This window comes from Narcine bancroftii, chromosome 7 (assembly GCF_036971445.1).
Source record: "Narcine bancroftii isolate sNarBan1 chromosome 7, sNarBan1.hap1, whole genome shotgun sequence".
In the NCBI taxonomy this organism is placed as follows: Eukaryota; Metazoa; Chordata; class Chondrichthyes; order Torpediniformes; family Narcinidae; genus Narcine; species Narcine bancroftii.
In genome coordinates, this window is record NC_091475.1 from 191,083,150 (window position 1) to 191,101,714 (window position 18,565).

An 18,565-nucleotide genomic window follows, 5' to 3' on the forward strand; every position below is an offset into this window, starting at 1 on the left:
CTTCACCTTGTCTATCCCCCTGATGATTTTGTATACCTCAATCATGTCCCCCCTCATCCTTCTAAACTCCAATGGATACAAGTCCAGTTTTTCTAGCCTTGCTGCATATGACAACCCTGCCATCCCTGGAACTAACCTTGTAAATCTGCGCTGCACACCCTCTATAGCTAGTATGTCCTTCCTCAAGTTTGGAGACCAGAACTGGACGCAATACTCCAGGTGGGGTCTCACCAGGGCCCTGTATAACTGCAGAAGGCCGTCTCTGTATGTGAAGAGGAAGAAATTGGTTCGGTCTAAAATTGGCCCTTTGAAAATGGGCAAGGGTGAAATTATTACCGGAAACAAGGAGATGGCAGAGGAATTTAACAAATACTTTGCAACTGTCTTCACCAAGGAGGATATAGGTTATAGTCAGTTAGGGGGTAGTGGTCATGCGGTACCAAGAGACTTGGGGAACTTTACTGGGGAGGTAGGGGATCTAATGGATATCCGGATCCAGAAGCAGGAGGTTATGAGTAAATTGTTGGGACTGAGGGCTGATAAATCCCCAGGGCCTGATGGGCTGCATCCTAGGGTGCTTAAAGAGGTGGCTATGGAAATTGTGGAGGCACTGGTCGACATTTTCCAAAGTTCCATAGATTCCGGGGAGGTCCCTGAGGATTGGAGAGTGGCTGATGTGGTGCCACTTTTTAAGAAAGGAGGGAGGGAGAAAATGGGAAATTATAGACCGGTTAGCCTGACATCAGGGGTGGGGAAGATATTGGAGTCCATCATAAAAGGAGAAATAGCAGAACACTTAGTCAGTAATAATAGTATAAGGGCTAGTCAGCATGGATTCCTTAAGGGTAAGTCATGCTTGACTAACCTTCTGGAATTTTTTGAGGATGTGACAAAAAGGGTGGACTCGGGAGAGCCAGTGGATGTGGTGTATTTGGACTTCCAGAAGGCCTTTGATAAGGTACCGCACGGGAGTCTAGTGGGCAAGATCAGGGAGCATGGTATTGGAGGTAAGGTGCTGACCTGGATAGGAAATTGGTTAAGAGATAGGAAACAAAGGGTTGGAGTAAATGGGTCTTTTTCAGAATGGCAGGATGTGACGAGTGGAGTGCCTCAGGGATCGGTGTTGGATCCTCAGTTGTTTGTAATTTATGTTAATGATTTGGATGAGGGGATTATAAATAACATGAGCAAATTTGCAGATGACACTAAACTGGGTGGCGGTGTGGGGTGTGAGGAGGATGTAAGGAAAATGCAGAGGGACTTGGACAGGCTGGAGGAGTGGGCGGCTAAATGGAAGATGAATTTCAATGTGAACAAATGTGAGGTTATTCATTTTGGGGGAAGTAATAGGAAAGCTGAGTATTATTTAAATGGAGACAAGCTGGGGAGTGAGGAAGTGCAAATGGATCTGGGTGTACTTGTTCACCGGTCACTGAAGGCAGGTTCAGAAAGCTGTGAAGAAGGCAAATGGAATGTTGGCTTTCAGCCCGGCCTTTGCTCCATTTGCACCGACTTCTGAAGTTCCTTCCAAAGCACTTCCATTGTCTTTTGCAAAGCCACTGGTGCCTGCATGTCTAGTTTCAGCAAAGCTCTTGCATTTTAAATGAGATGTAGTGTAAATATGTTTGTGGTGATCTACACTAAACCCCCACAATCTATCTCTTTTAAATACATATTTACATACAATATATATAATATAACCCTTAACATAATCTTCTACAACATTGCACATGAATGATTGCAGAGGAAAGGAGGCTGCACATGAAGCCTATTCCTTGCTTAGATCATTAACAAACTATACTGGTTCTGATTCTATCAATGTAGAGACACACCTTCAGTTTATCTGGCGTGATTAGTGTAGTGGTTAGCACAATACTATTACAGTACCAGCGACCTGACTTCTCCTTGGCGCTGTTGGTAAGGAGTTTTTGCACGAGTTTCCTCGGCTGCTCCAGTTGTCTTCCACCCTTCAAAAACATAGGGACGATATAGAGGGTTGTAGATTAATTGCTGTATTTGGGGGACACACGCTCGTGGGCCTGTAAGTCCTATGACTGTGCTGTAAATCTAAATTAAAAAAATACTTACCCATCCACGGTATTAACTGTTGGTCACGGACAAATCTTTTTTTCATAACTGTGGGAAGAGACTTACAATACACAGATGATATTGTGAGAGTGCTAAACTTATGAAATACAATGGAAGAATGGTTGGCACTTTGTAGTAGTGTTCAGGCAAAAGAATATGTGTTAATTTTTCTTCTTGTTATGGGAAGAATGCTGGGCACTCCGATTGAGAAGGGGAGGTCTAGATACATACCTGAACAGGATTTAATAATTCCCACCTATTCATTTTCTGCAAATCATTTATCCCAAGAACTCGCCAGGAATTATACCCATTCTGCTCTCTGTAGGACTGTCATTAACTGAGGTTTAGAATTTTTACCCTTAAGGCTGATAATGGTAGCACTACCTCTGGTGTGGACACGTGGGGGGGTGAGGAGCTTCCGCGGGGTACAACCGTCCAGTCAACTGCCATCAGCTCTGCACAGACTTTGAACGGCCCATTAAAGGAGCTGACGGTAGTTTTATCTAAAACCCCATGACTGCACTAAGATAATGGCACCTATGATCAGCACCACCATGAGGGGTTGCAGACTCCAGGGGAGTGGATGACTGGCACAGGGCACAAGAAAATGAGGACACCCTCCCCCAGCTGATAAAGAGAAGCAGAGGAGACGACCCATGGGGCGGTGACCACGGCGGCAGGCCAGTGAAGGGGTTCTGCGACTAAAAGACTCACACATGTGGCTGGCTGCCGGTGACTCAATGCAAGGAAGCCATGGAAGCTAGGGGCTGCTGGAGGCTCCTGTAGGGAGACTCACGCCGAGCTAAGGACTACTGGAGACTAAATCAAAACTGGCTGAAGGGGTATCAGGTATCGGAACCAGATGTGACTGGGTGCCAAAGGTGCTGAGGGATTCCTGATCGTGTTGGATGTTCGGCTCCGAAGCTTGGGTTGCCAATGGTTTTGACTGGACTCTGTGTGGCTGCAGAAGCGCTGGAGGCGATGGACACTCAGACACTCTGGTGGGTGGGGGGGGGGGGGTCCTCTCCTTTGCTTCTCTTTCTCTGACTGTAAGAGGAGTTTCAGGCAATTTCTGCCAATGGCAAATCTGTCTTCCTTACAGCAGGTAAGAGCAATTTCAGATAATATGACACTTTTATTATAATGACATTAAATTGAATCTTGATCGATCTTGGAATGAGGATCATTCAACCCCTTAAGCCTGTACCACCTTTCAATGGCCAATTCTCCGAAGTATCGCCATATCAACTCTGATATGTAAGGACGCAAACTGAACACATCATGCAATGGCTTCAGGAAGTGGAACCCAGGGTCAAGGAGGTGCAATGGGAAGCAGGCAGCTGGATGTCGGATAAGGGACTCGAGCTTGGTGTTTGAGGACCGTGCAAGTGGTTACTTTAGAGGAGATAGAGGACCACTTGCAGCATCTGAACAGATTTTCTTTCCTATCTTTTTCTCCTTTTTTTTACATGATAGCAGCGGGTCACAGCATCTCCTTGCCTGTCTTTGAATGACACACAGAAGAAAGCTTTTCATTGTAGCCCAGTATGTGTGACAATAATAAATAAATCTAAATTAAAATACCACTAATGACACCAGACAACAATTTTTTCCAAAAGGTTTGCTTCCTGAAAAAAATAGGGATTATGACAGACAACTTATATGATAGCTGAACGAAAAGATTGTTTCAGATTTGCTGCTTCAGGTAGGAAGTTGGAGAAACGTTAAATTAACTTTGATTGAATTTAGCATGTTTAATCGCATAATGATGTTGACACGTGGCATTAGTTCAACTGACCTAAAAATGTTTTGCCACTGATTTTCGTTTGTATTCAGCATCGTGTCAATATCCAACAAAAGACAGCCAACTTTGATAGATTCCAGTCGCCCTGATAATGCTTTTCTACGGTCACAATGTCCTGGTGAAACCTTTCATCATGTTCATCACTGACAGCACCAGGATCAGCAGGGAGGAAGTCCAAGTGTGAATACAGAAAATGAATTTTTAATTTTTATTGAGTTTAACATATAAGTGTACTTTAAAAAAATTGACAATTATGTTGTGATTCATTTGTACACAAGTAAGCACACAGAAAAAAAATATAAAACTACATCAATAGTTACTTGTAGTATCTCAAATTATTGATAGAAATCATGTCAGACCTCTTTATTAAAGTAATTTGATAAATTAATGAAGAAAAATAGAAAATATAACTAAAAACTACAAACTAAGCTAAACTAATCTAACCCCTCCCTCTAATCAAGGTTATCTTATAAGTTGAGTAATTTAAAAAATCACTGGCGATCCCCCCAGAGAACAGACAAAGAATCAACGGAACCTACAGTAATTATTAATTCTTCCATTTATAAAGAAGTCTAAGAATGGGCCCCATAATTTCATAAATTGAAACCTTCTATCTTTAATATTATACCTGATTTTCTCTAAACTTAAATAGGACATGACATCATATAACCACTGTGTTTGAGTAGGGGATGAATCACCTTTCCATTTCAATAAAATGGCTCATCTGATTATCAAATGTAGTAAAAGCTAAAACTTTTTCCTGAGATGCCGACGAACGTTTATCTGAGTCACGAGAGAAACCAAAGAGAACAGGGTTCTAAATTAATCTTGAAAATTGTTGATAGAGTTTGAAAAATCTCTTTCCAGAATCTCTCCAAATTTGGGCACTCCCAAAATATATGAATGAGAAGCTTTAAAAATGTTACATTACTCACAAAAAAAGGATCAACATCTGCATAGAAATGAGATAATTTAAGTTTGGACATGTGGGTTCTATGCACCACCTTAAATTGTAACAAGCAGTGTCTTGCACAAAATGAGGAATCATTAATCAAACTGAGAGTAGAGTACCAATCTTCATCAAAAAATGTTATGTTCAAATCTCATTCCCAATCACACTTAATCCCTGCTATGGGATCTGAAATTACATTATTCTAAATACATGATGTTAATCTACCATGAAAATAAAACCGTATATCAAAAAAACAGATACGAATATTAGTGTTGGAAATTCGTGGACAATCCAAAAGTTTCGACTGAACAAAATGTTTAATTTGTAAATATCTAAACAAGTGTTGATTGGAAAGATTAAATTTAGCTGATAATTGTTCAAAATAGGCAAAATTATCTGAATTAAAAAGATCCTTGAAACTTTGAATACCTTTTCTAGGCCATTCCTTGAAAGCTGCGTCCAACAAAGACGGTTATAAAAATATGTTATTTATAATTGGGCTAGCCATTGAAAAACTATTAATTACAAAGAATTTCTTAAACTGAGCCCATATTCTCAATCTATTTCTCATCAAGGGATTATTTGTTAATTTGAAAAAGGAAAATGGTGAAAAGGATCCTACAATTGCTAACATATAATTTTTTTTGGGTAAAGTCTAATTCCATTTCCACCCAGGAGGGGAGATTCAATGATTTATGAAAATGAATTTTCAATTCCATATTGCACTTTGTGATTTTGTATGCTTGAAGTCGACTTAAAATATGACAGGAAATCACAAAATCGGTTATAGCTAAAAAAAGGTATGTAATATGAAAATTTTAAAATGATTTTTGTGACTAGTCGCCCAAAATCTATTAAATACACCCAAACGAGTTCAGGAAGCAAATTCTCATTGTCCAGTGTAACCAGAGATGTATCAATCTCTGTTTTGAATGCAATCAGTAACTAAGATTTTTGGTGGAGTATTCTACTTTAGATAGAGTGTGAGTTCCATTCCTCACTATTAGATGGAGTCAGGAGATGAGCTTTTGCCATTTGGGTAGATTCAAAATGGATGACTTCACTAGGTCTTGACTGTGTGAGTTCTTTAGCTAACATAGTTGTTTTAAACAAACCTGTTTCTTTATTAAAATAAAAGAAACATCACATGGTACAAGGAATGAAAGAAACACCAGAAAAATGCGTACTAGGAGTGGAAGAAAAACCCAGGAGTGCGCAGAGTGAGACTGGAAATGTCAACCATGAGTGGAGGCTGTTTAAAAATGATTCATGCTGTACCTGCAAGCTTTTGGACTCTATAGCAAACCAGATGCATGGAAGACTGCACTGCTACTTACCCTGGTGGGACTTCAAGCACTAGAGGTTTTAAATACATTTCTTTTTGCTGAGGCAGAAGACCAAGGCAAGTTCGACGAGGTTATTGAGATGTTTGAAGAACACTGTTAACCAAAGCAAAATGAAATGCTCGAGAGGTACGTTTCGCCCATCCACGCAGCTGCAGGGAGAGAGCACTGATACTTTTTTAGCGGACTTGAAATTAAAAGTAAGAACATGCAATTTTGGATTGCTGCAAGATTCAATGATCCGTGATCAAATTGTGTTCGGGATTATTAATAAGAAAGTGAGAGAGAGGTTGCTATGAGAGACAGAGCTTACCTTAGCTGGAGCTGTGAAGATGTGCCACGCCAGTGAATTAGCTCTGGGGCACGCAAAAAACTTCAGTGATAGTGCAAAATCCAGTGAAAATGAAGGCATAGCCTAAGCCACAGCATGTGTCTTCATGCATAAGCAAAAAGCGAGATATAGGAAACAACAAAAAGAAGGAAAGACATTCATTTATAAATAATGTGGCACTCAACATGTACCAAAACGATGCTCAGCTGATGGAAAAGTCTGTAATAAGTGCAAAGAGCAGAATCATTATGCAAGCAATGTTTTCCCAAAGGGAAACAAAACAGAAGTGAAAGTGTGCACAATGTACACACTATAGAAGAAACTACTCTCAGTGATACCTTCTTCATGGACATGGTAGTGCAGAAAGATTCTAAACCAATAGACACCGAACAGCCAAATGTGAACAGAATCGAGCAGGGTAAATGGATTGTGTTACTGCATACAAATGGATCAAATATTCCTTTAAAGCTGGACACAGGGGCAAAGGTCATTTCGATCTGTGAATGTGACATCAGGGCAATGAAGGTAAAGCCATACATCCATGCAAATCCTATTCAGCTCAAAGCCTACAATGGACAGAGCATCGATATGAAAGAAAAACTCAAGATGAAAGTTAAAGATAAAGAGCACTACCTCGGGTTCGCAGTATTCCCAGATGGACATGAATCACTGCTTGGTGACAAAGCATGTGAAAAATTAAGCCTAGTCAAGAGGGTGTACCACATTAACAGCGCCAATGCATGGATCAATGTAGAGGAAATACTGGATCAATTTCCAGACATCTTCAAGGGGTTTGGAGTTCTATCATTCACCTATAAGATAAAGGAGGACACACTGCCAGTAGTGGATCCCCTAAGGCGGGCTCCAGCACCACTAAAAGAAAAGCTCAAGCAGTAACTTGACCGAATGATGGCACTAGGGGTCATAAAGAAAGTGGAGGAGCCCACAGAATGGGAGAATTCAATGGTGTGTGTCAAAAAGAAGAACGGTGACCTATGTGTGTGCATGGACCCGAAAGACTTGAATGCCAATATAAAGAAGGAACATTATCAGATTCCAACCATGCATGAAATTACAAGTGAGGTGGCTGGTGCAAAGTTTTTCACTAAATTGGATGCATCCCAGGGCTTCTGGCAAATAAAACTGCATGATGACATTTAATATACCATTTGGCTGAGGATATACCATCTGAGGATGTCTTTCGGAATTTCCTCAACTCATCAAAGTACTACAACGCATCCAGAAGTATGGATTAAAGTTAAACAGAGAAAAATGATAGTTTGGTGTGAAGGAAAACTGTCAGAGGCAGATGTGGATCCAGACAAGAGCAAGGTGAAAGCAATTCTAGAGATGCCCAGATCCACTGGCACAAAAGGCATATTGAGAGTGCTGGGATTGATCAATTTCATTGGTAAATTCATACTAATCCTGTCTTCCAAAACAAAAAAATGAAGTTGTAACAGGAAAAATGTGAATTCAAGTGGACAGCCAACCACAAGGAAAAATGGGGATGTCTGAAGACCATTCTAACTACAGAACCAATACTTTTGATATTCTTTGATGCATCCAGGTGACAAAAAAATATATATGATGCTTCAAAAGATGGAATAGGTTGGGTACTACTTCAGGCTGTGGGAGAAGATTGGAGGCCAGGAGCATGTACATCAAGGATGATGATAACATCTGAATGTTGATATGTACAGATCGAGAAAGAGTGTCTAGGTCTGGTTTATGGAGTCGAGGAATTCCACAGTTGTGATCCACCAACATTCGTGGTAGAGACAGACCACACACCATTAATTAGATTAGATTAGATTCAACTTTATTGTCATTGAGCCACGTACAGATACAAAGCCAATGAAATCCAATTAGCATCTCACCAGAAATACAAAGTATAGTGCTATTTACAAGTAACTGACTAAAAGCAAGCACTCCAGCAAACAAACAAGTATAAAAATACTGACAGTACAATATGGGTACAATACTGCTCAGCGTTGTGTGATGTAAGGTTCAGTAGCATCACGGCTTCAGGAAAGAAGCTCTTCCTGAGCCTACTGGTCCGGGAGCAGAGGCTCCTGTTGCACCTACTGGATGGAAAGAGAGTAAATAGCACTATGTTATTAATAGTTAATACCATAATCAAGAACAATCTCAGTGCAATATCGTCGAGAATCCAAAGATTGATGATGAAGTGACTATATTATGACTTTGAATTGGTGTACACACCAGGGAAACCTATTGTGTTAGCTGATGCGTTATCCAGGGCAACGACGCAGAAAAGCACAAAATATTATTTCCTCAGAGACAGATGTGAATCTCCACGTGAACCTGAAAACTGAATCTCTTCCTGTATCTGACATGAAATCTGAGCCCATCTCAGCTGAAACAGAAAAGGACACAGTTCTACAGAAGGTCAACAATAATCTGAATGAAGGATGGCCTGGAGGTGAATGCCAGCCATCCTACAACATCAGAGCTGAGCTGATGTTGTCAATGAGCTTCTATTCAGACAGAGCAGAATTTTTATTCCTCAGTCACTGAGACAAGAGATGCTGAAAACAGTGCATAAGGGGCATCTTGGAGTGGAAAAATGCAAGAGGAGGGCCAGAATTGCTGTTTATTGGCCAAGGATAAATGCTGACATTGACAGGATGGTTTGAAACATCATGCAAAGCAAACAAAGGAACCGAAAATAATAACTGACTTACAAGTAGAACCATGACAAAAAGTTTAGACTGATCTGCTCCACATGGATGGAAGAAATTACTTGCTGGTTATTGATTATCTATCAAACTATCCGGAGATTGCACTGCTTCATAATATGTCTGCTGCCTGTGTGATCAAATATATGAATTCGATCTTTGCAAGACATGGAATTTCTCAAATTGTTTACGTTGACAATGGACAATGCTACAGCTGTAGAGAATTCCAGAACTTTGCAGATGATTTGCAACCTTCAAGTCCTCTGCATCCACATTTCAACGGTAAAGCAGAGAAAGGTGTTCACATAGTTAAACAGTTGCTCAAGAAAGCACTAGACAGTTGATACTGTTGAGTTACAGAGCTTCGCCACTTGAACATGGCATGTCACCTGCTGAACTTCTGATGGAACATAGATGATGCACCACACTTCCCTACTCTGCAGACCCAAACAAGAACTGAGATGTCAAAGATGTCAAATGGAAACAAAAGCATCTGCAATAGAGATGAAAAGCAAAATATGACAAGTCAACAGAGGTTTAGAGCCAATGGCACAAGATGACCCAGTGAGACTCAGAGACTCCAACACTTGGGCCAAAAAGGCCACTGTTCTGGAGGAAGTAAATCCTAGATCCTCCATGGTCACAACTGAGGATGGTCAAATACTAAGGAGGAATCGAAAGAGCCTGCTGAAAATGCAAGAAACCTACAGTAAAGACAAATGCAGAAGATGCAGCCTGCACAGCATCAGAGGAAACACCACCAGTGCTGGACAGCAGTGGACCAGCAGAGCCGACACAAGCATCTGTGTTAAGAAGATCCACGTGTTATCAAAGCACCTAACAGACTGAATCTCTAAAAGAAAAAGTGTACACTTAAAAGGTTTCTGCTGCTGATGTGTGTGTTTACATTTGTGTTGAACTTTAAGCTTAAATGAATACTATATTAGTGCGTCATGTTGTTAGATTTAACAACTCAAGGAAAGGGGATGCACTGATTTTGTGTGTGTGTGTGTGTGTGTGTGTGTGTGTGTGTGTGTGTGTGTGTGTGTGCGCGCGCGCACACTTTCTGAAATACTCTGATCTTTAGGTGATTGAAGGGCTATAGCAGACAGAAGGTCTAATGCTTTGAACATATTGTTTTAATCTTTCTGCAGATTAAAAGTATCAATCCACCCTGGGTAAAGTGGTAATAGATAACAATATATGACAGATTTAAAGAGTTTTGCTGATATGTCTTCCTTCTTCAACCATGATAAATATTAATATGGAGCAAAGCTTAGGTTGAAGTCTTTCTGCACTACTCTTGTAGCATGCGGGGAGTTGCAGACCTGCACTCATTTCCAGCATCAGGAAAATTAATAAGGTAGTGAGCCATCTGTGAAGGCCAGTCAATGAAGTTTTGAGGATTGATTTATTTGCACTTATGAAATTCAATTGTATTGCTATTGTAGAGGAATTGTTTTGATGATGCATTCCCCAAGGGCTTTTGTAAATACGGGACGTAATTCTGCTCCTGAACAGTGACTGTCATTCTTTTGTGAATGTTTAATTGGAGAGCTAAAATCCATTACGTTCTCCAAGAACCAGTTAAATCTTGCATTTACATGAAGCTTATTTTTTTTAGCAAGATAAGTCAAAAGTTTTGTGGTAACACTGGTGCATACCATCAAAAGAGTGCCAATGTCTTGTTCCCCAGCCCACCTCATTCATTTATGGCCAAGCTTTAAGCAGGCACATCAGATCCAAAGTTTCTAGGCTTCAATTATTCTTCTCTACACATGCACCCAGCCAGAACCCTGAGTGTTAAATGCCATGCTGATTATGAACCTGTGATACCTGATACTAGTCTCATTTATGTACGTCTGTATCAGATTGTGGTTTGACATAGGTTCAGCCCTAGTTTTACAAACTAGCCTTCTGCAATGTTCACCTGTACTCGAGATGGCAGAGGTCGACAGCATCGAGTCCACGCTGCTGAAGATCCAGCTGCGCTGGGTGGGTCACGTCTCCAGAATGGAGGACCATCGCCTTCCCAAGATCGTGTTATATGGCAAGCTCTCCACTGGCCACCGTGACAGAGGTGCACCAAAGAAAAGGTACAAGGACTGCCTAAAGAAATCTCTTGGTGCCTGCCACATTGACCACCACCAGTGGGCTGATATCGCCTCAAACCGTGCATCTTGGCGCCTCACAGTTTGGCGGGCAGCAACCTCCTTTGAAGAAGACCGCAGAGCCCATCTCACTGACAAAAGGCAAAGGAGGAAAAACCCAACACCCACCCCAACCAACCAATTTTCCCCTGCAACCGCTGCAACCGTGTCTGCCTGTCCCGCATCGGACTTGTCAGCCACAAACGAGCCTGCAGCTGACGTGGACATTTACCCCCTCCATAAATCTTCGTCCGCGAAGCCAAGCCAAAGAAGATGGAAACAGACCTCTCGGCGATTTCTGAACATCATAGCATCATTAAGGTACCTCCTATCACCACAGACACAATCTCTTTCCCCTGCTACCTCAGGCAAAAGGTTTAGAAGCCTAAAGTCCAGCACCTCCAAGTTCAAGGACAGTTTATTTTTACAAGAACTATTTAAATACCACTTTATTTTTCTCGCTCTAGCTTCAACTACGAATATTTATTCATCTTTCCTTTTATATCTATTATGTCTCTGTTTTGGCATATTATGGTAATTTCATTTATATTATTGCAGTTGGTGCATCCTATATAACTGGCTGCAGCAAAGAAGAATCTCAGTGCATTTCGGTACTTATGTAATGACAATAAATTCTCGTTATCATCACCTTTCCTACCTATGAATTTCAACAAATGTTTTTTTAAATGCTGTAATTTTACCTGCCCCTTACCTTTTCATCTGGCATATGGTTGGAATTACCTCCTGTTAAGTCCAGAAAAGCAGGGGCATGAACATTGATGAGGCTTCTGACCTCTTGGATTGTCGGATTGGCTCAGAATCAGAGGCCTTAGCTCTTTCACGTACCTAAAATCCTTGGGATGTCTTACCAAAATAAAACGCACGAGAGTAGAAAATTCCTCATCTTGATTCATGTGTCTGGGTCGCTGTACCTGAGTGAAAAGCTCCAAGAAGTAGAAGCCTGTAGTGTGCTCTATTCCATCTGCCAGCAAACCTTACAAGGGAGAGCAGGGCAGATGGAATCTCGAGTTAAGATCCAGTCAAACTCCTTTGGTACTGGACCCTTTATAATACACACATGGCTTTGGAGTGCAATGTGAATTCGATGGCAAGAGTCCTGTTCACTTAGTCCAGAACCAGTTGTATAATTCTGAGGTAGCATTGCTTGAATTACCTCTCCTTCCAACTGCTGTATTATTTTATTCGGATTGCAGATTTGTACAGTGGTTTAATCCAATTATAAATCAACTCACTCATTTCTGCAAACAAGTTTACAATTCCTCACATCATCTGGATGCTAACCCATGAAAACAGAAGCAGGATGTAATTCTGGAGCAGGGCTGTGCTGTCGGTCTGTGAATTAGATTTATCTGAGGTCCGTGCCGATGCATTAAGCTCTGCAGAATTTACCGCACAGAAAGTGACAATTGGTCCCAGCTAGTCAGCACTCTGAATACGCCTCTTCTCAACCTGCTTCATCTAACTTCAATGTTTTCATGTCCTTGTATTCTTTTTTCCAATAAATACTCATCTCATTATCCTCTAAAGATGATTACATGCTTCTTTGCTGTGATCTTCCAGAAGGTTTATTTGGCATTTAGTTCCTCCGAGATTTTGAATTAAATTTAATGTTCATTGATTTATCTTTCTTCCCAACCTCTTTAGTGTAAACATGAAGATTTTCATTTGGTGACAAAAGTAATTAGATATTTTGATTTTTAATTCTAATTTTTAAAATGTATTTACAGCATAGTTGAAGCCGATTCTGGCCATTGAAACCCATTGTTTGTTTGGGAAGTATCGGGTTCAGTGGGTTCACAGAGAGACAAGTCTGGACATATGTGTGGCAAACAAAGGTAACTTTATTTAACACACAGGAGACAAACAGGGGAAATGTCAAATGATACTTAATTACTTTATTACTAAACAACTATATAGTCATTCACATCAGGCCCAGATTGGACTCCGATACTAGTGCCACCTATCTTCTACATGCTCCCACGTGTACACACTTCACAGACAGGGGCTTTCAAACACACTCCAAGTCCTTGTACCAACAGGGGTGCGGCTCTCTGCAAGCACTGATCTATTGCAGTACTGCAACTCAACTTAAGTGTAGTGCACACCTTACCCACGACTCCTCCATCAATGTCCACAGTAGTGACCTGGCATGGAGCGATGACCAGGTCATGAACCAAGAAGCAGAGAGAAAGAAATGTGATATGCATTGATGCTTTGTTCTGTTCTGAGCTGGGTGTCTGCCCAATGATAACACTGAGTCATTTAAATGAGCCAATGGTAAGGTGTGCACTAATGGGTGGCCGGAGTCCAATCTTGATAGGCAGGTGATGCAACTTCTGAATAAGTTTCAGACAGGGAGATCATGTAACCCTCCACAATCCACAATATTCCAGACAGAGAAGCCACATGCTCCTCTATAATCCACATATAACACCTGTGCTGCTCAATTTCACCGAAATTAACCGACAGTCCCATATGATTTTCAGGGTGGGAGGAAACCAGAGCACTCTGAGAAAATCCACGCAGATACAGAGAGAACGTACAAGCTCCTTACAGACAGTGCCAGTTTCTAACCTGGTTTGCTGGTGCTATAATAGCATTACATTAACCACAATCATGAATTGGGAACTCTTCATACTTTTATTCTTGGTGCCTTGCCTTATTCTCTCCTGGAATTGAAGGAGCTGTTCAGAAGGTACTCAAGGCTGTTGAGTTTATCAAGCAATCAACTTAAATGGTGTGGAAGTTTCACTCAGGTGTGGGATGAAGTTACTTATTCCAAGTTTGTTATTTATTGAAATTTCCAATCGACTGCAACTATCATTAAAATATAATAAAGTTGGGGAGATTTTGCTGTGATTTGTTTGATTGTTAATGTGAAACGGACAGTATTTGTCAGAAGTTTCAGGGCTCCTGAATGGAGATCCTGTACCAAATGGATAAGTTCACCAGCAACTTACTGGCTGCACCTTCTGCTCAACTACTGATAGTTTTGTTAACGTGATTTTAAAACAATTACAAATGTTTAATTTGACATTTTCTTTGTGTAATAGTCTGTGTATGTTTGTAATTCAAAAGCTGACTGCAAACAATGTTTGGAGAGAGGCTTTATCAATGGCTTTTCACTATGGTGATAAGGGCAGAGTTGAGGGTAGAGCTTTTTTTGGCCATCCGGCATCAGTGGATTTTGTAGTTTGAGATCCAGCTGCCAGTCAGGACTGTGCTGCCCACTTCTGGGTCTGTTGAAGTTGGCAAGATCAACCTTCTGGTAGGTTAGGTTGCATTTCGGGAGAAACAATCAAAAAGATAATGTTTTTTGATGGCCTTTATTTGGCAATGCTCGCTCCATTTAGAGAACTCAAATTAATGCCATTTGAATGTAACAATAATCTTTTTCTGGGAGATGGGTGGAGCTACAGAATAAACCTGTACTTAGCTACACCTCAATTCCAAATGTAGTGGCTATACAGATCAAGCGCACTCAGATCAAATGTCTACTCTGCCATTCCAATGGGTATCAGCTACCGAATGAACTACAGTATTTACCAATAAAGTACAGCATTTCCCCCAGTGAGCGAGCCAGTTGTCAAAAACTGACATGAACAAAAAAAAAATCCGAAATAAAATTACTGCATGAATTTGGAAAGTTATAACTGATGCAAAAGAATAATGAAAATGACTCTAGTTCCAATCTTGTAGCCTGAACTCCTGGCCTGTGGAATGAGGAATATGGTTTTTTTCATCAGTGGTTAAATACCAATAAGCACAGAATGGCTTATTCATGGCTGTGGTTCTGCCAGCTGACTATATTTGCAACTGAATATTGTGCTAATTATTAAAATAAGTATTCAAATACTTGCGGCTGGGCCTTTATTTTGTAATAATGTTCTGTCACTGCCCTGGCCGGTCAGTCCAGCTAAAAGCAAGTGTTCCAAATGAGGCCCAGCTTGTTTGGATTATATTTTCAGCAGTTACCAAAGTTTACCAAAGTTACCAAAGTTTACCAAAGTTACCAAAGTTTATGGCTCAATTCATAAAATTAAAAACCAAAAGAATGCATTGCTTGTTCTCAGTTATTATTGAGTTTTAGGTACATCATATATCTTGTACTAGTTGGATATAGACAATAACATTCACCACAAGAATGAATCTGCCATCTATTGGATAAAATTGCCATCTATTAGGGAGCCTTGTTCTTTAGCAAAGAACAAATTACTGGAGGAACTCAGCAGGACACGCAGCATCTGTGGAGGCTGAGGCATGGTCAACATTTCGGGTCGAGACACTACCTCAAGTCTCCATGGATGCTGCTGGACCCGCTGAGATCTTCCAGCCATTTGCTTCAGATTCCACTTGTGTTTCTAGCTCTGTTCTTCATATCAACCTTTAATCTCTGGGATGTTGCTTTGCAAAATAACTAACATTTAGTTTTAGCCCCAGTCTATTTAACATTCACCAAGCTTTGTCTTGACTGCAACTAAGTCAATGGTAGCTCAACTATGAGTAGAGTAAATTGATTCATTTGGGAGAAGCCAGAGGATAGTTGTGGATAATTGCTGGAGGTCTGTGATTAGTGGTATGCCTCAGGGATCAGTGCTGGGACCATTGTTGTTTGTCATCTATATCAATGATCTGGATGGTAATGTGGTAAAGTGGATCCGCAGGTTTGGAGATGTCAGGAGACGTTGTGGACAGCGAAGAAGGTTTTCAAACCTTGCAGAGGGATCTGGACCAGCTGGAAAAATGAGATGAAAAATGGCAGATGGAATTTAATGCAGACAAGTGTGAGGTGTTTTGGAAGGGCAAACTAAGAAAGGACATACACAGTAAATAGTAGGGTACTGAGGAGTCCAGTAGAACAGAGGGACCTGGGAATACAGATACATAATTCCCTGATCTATGCCTCTCAGAATCCTGTAGACCCCTATTAAGTCACCTCTCATCCTCTTTGCTCCAACAAGAAAAGCCCTAGGTCTGCTAATTTTGCCTCAGAAAACATTTTTTCAATTTAGGTAACATCCTGGTAAATTTACAATGCACCCTCTCCAATGGTTTCTGAGTCCTGGTAATGGGGTGACCAGAAATGCAAGTGAATTGTTCATTCTTTAATTACTGCGGATGCATTTATGTAAATTTTGCAGTGGTATTCTATGGAACACTACCGTAGATATTCCCCTTCTGTTCCTGAATGATGTTGTTTTCAGAGTGATTCATCTTGCCAATTGATATTATGAGTGGAGCAAAGGGTTCTCTTCTCCCAAGGGGAATATGAAAGCATTTAATTAAATTCATAATCAATTGTATACTATACACAGAATAACAACTGGATCTGGTTATATGGTTATATAATGTTGTTTGAAGGATTGAAAATCCAATTCTAGTGGTCTGATATATTTCTTTTAATAAAATAAATGCATGATTTTTAAAAAATAAATAAATTTAGACATACATCATGGTAACAGGCCATTTCAGCCCACAAGTCCATGCTATCCAATTTGCACCCAATTAACCTGAGAACAGGTGGGAGGAAACCAGAGCTCCCGGGGAAAACACACACAGACACAGGGAGAACATACAAACTCCTTACAGACAATGTGGGATTCGAACCCCGATCCTGATTGCTGGCACTGTAAAGGGGTTGTGCTAATTGCTACGTCAACTCTGCCACCCCGGCACAATTGGGACCCATTTAATTTTTGACCTGAACTTTTAATTAAAGCAAAAAAATATTTTGTTTCCATTTAAAAAGAAATCATCCACCAAGTTTTTCATAACGATGGATCATGATGGTTTTGAGAAGATTTATTACTGAAAATCTATCTTTATCTAAGATAATGTCTGTACATCATGCTTTTAAGTACCTTCACAAGTAAATGAATTTTTTTAAAAAAGCCAACAACTAAACTTTAAGTGAAATGGCGAGATCTGCTTGGATGGGTATTATGGCAACACAGTGGTGCAGTTTTTCCTGGCTTTTGAAAAATACAAGAACTTCAGACACAGGAATTTTGAGCAAATGATGAGCATCTAGTTGGACTCAGCAGACCTGGCAGCATTCATGGAGAGAAATAGGTAGTCAGCATTTCGGGTTAGGATCCTTGAGCATGAGTGGCTATTGCTTGGGGACAATAGAACATACAGTAGAATATTACAGCACAGTGCTTGGCCCGCAATGTTATATCAACCTATTTGAACCTACTCATAGAATGCCTTAGGGGTTTCCTTAATCCTACTTGCCAAGTCCTTCTCATGCCCCTTTCTAGCTCTCTCCTTAAGTTCCTTTCTCACTTCTAAATAATTCTCCAGAGCCTTTCCCGTCCTTTACTTTCCTAAATCTAATGTATGCTTCCTTCTTTCTCTTAATTAGATGTCTCTCACCTCTGTTTTCAACCACAGTACTCTAATACAACCCTCTGTATAATCTACATGATGAAATTAATCCTGAAGCCTCATGGTGCGTATGGAATGCCGTGATCGGGTTTGTGTAGGCCTGGAATTAAGTGGAGCAACAAGCCTTTGACATCCTATAGGCTTTTGGAAACAAACAAGCATTATTGACACGAGTTTTTATATTCCCTTTTCTTTTAACACATTTCATTTGTGGTTGGAATGGGTTGAGGGAGCAGTGTTTCTTCTACTAACTCAGCTGGCAAATTCAGTGCCTTGGTGTTGAGCCATTCAGATAAGACATGTTCGTGGTTAATTGAGTTGGAAGAGCTCAACCGACAGCAGTCTAGAAATGTTTTTTACTGATTTGGGTTAAGAGATTAGGCAGGGTACCATTCCTGATGCTGTCCAATTGTAAAACGACTGTAGGATTATCTGTAGGCCTTCAGTCAACTAGCCATCTGACACATTTTGGAATGAACTATTTTACTGATCTGATGGGGCAAGAAGTAGAGTGTACACTATGCCTTTGCACTTAACTTAAATGTTCCTCACCTGATTCGCTCTTCGTGAATGCCATTCCTCATGGTGTTTCCTTTCTCTTCACACAGGATATGAGAAAGCATGTAATGATGACCCTGCTGGACGCTGAACAATCTTATGTGGAGTCTCTTCGAACACTCATACAGGTATCTGTGCATGTCAATGAGCACGCATGCGTGCATGTGTGAGAGAGAGTGGATGCATTTGACTGAGTATTTTAACTGGAAGGCATTTTATGTGCATA

General features: G+C 40.6%; 1 protein-coding gene across 1 annotated transcript in view; it reads left to right on the plus strand.

Moving 5' to 3' along the window:
* The window catches only part of LOC138739530 (rho guanine nucleotide exchange factor 17-like), a 454,989-nt gene that overhangs the window by 256,610 nt on the left and 179,814 nt on the right, over positions 1-18,565 (plus strand). Inside the window, exon 2 of the mRNA XM_069891792.1 lies at positions 18,390-18,467. Within this exon, the coding sequence (XP_069747893.1) occupies positions 18,390-18,467 (78 nt within the window). The remainder of the gene's footprint in view (positions 1-18,389; positions 18,468-18,565) is intronic.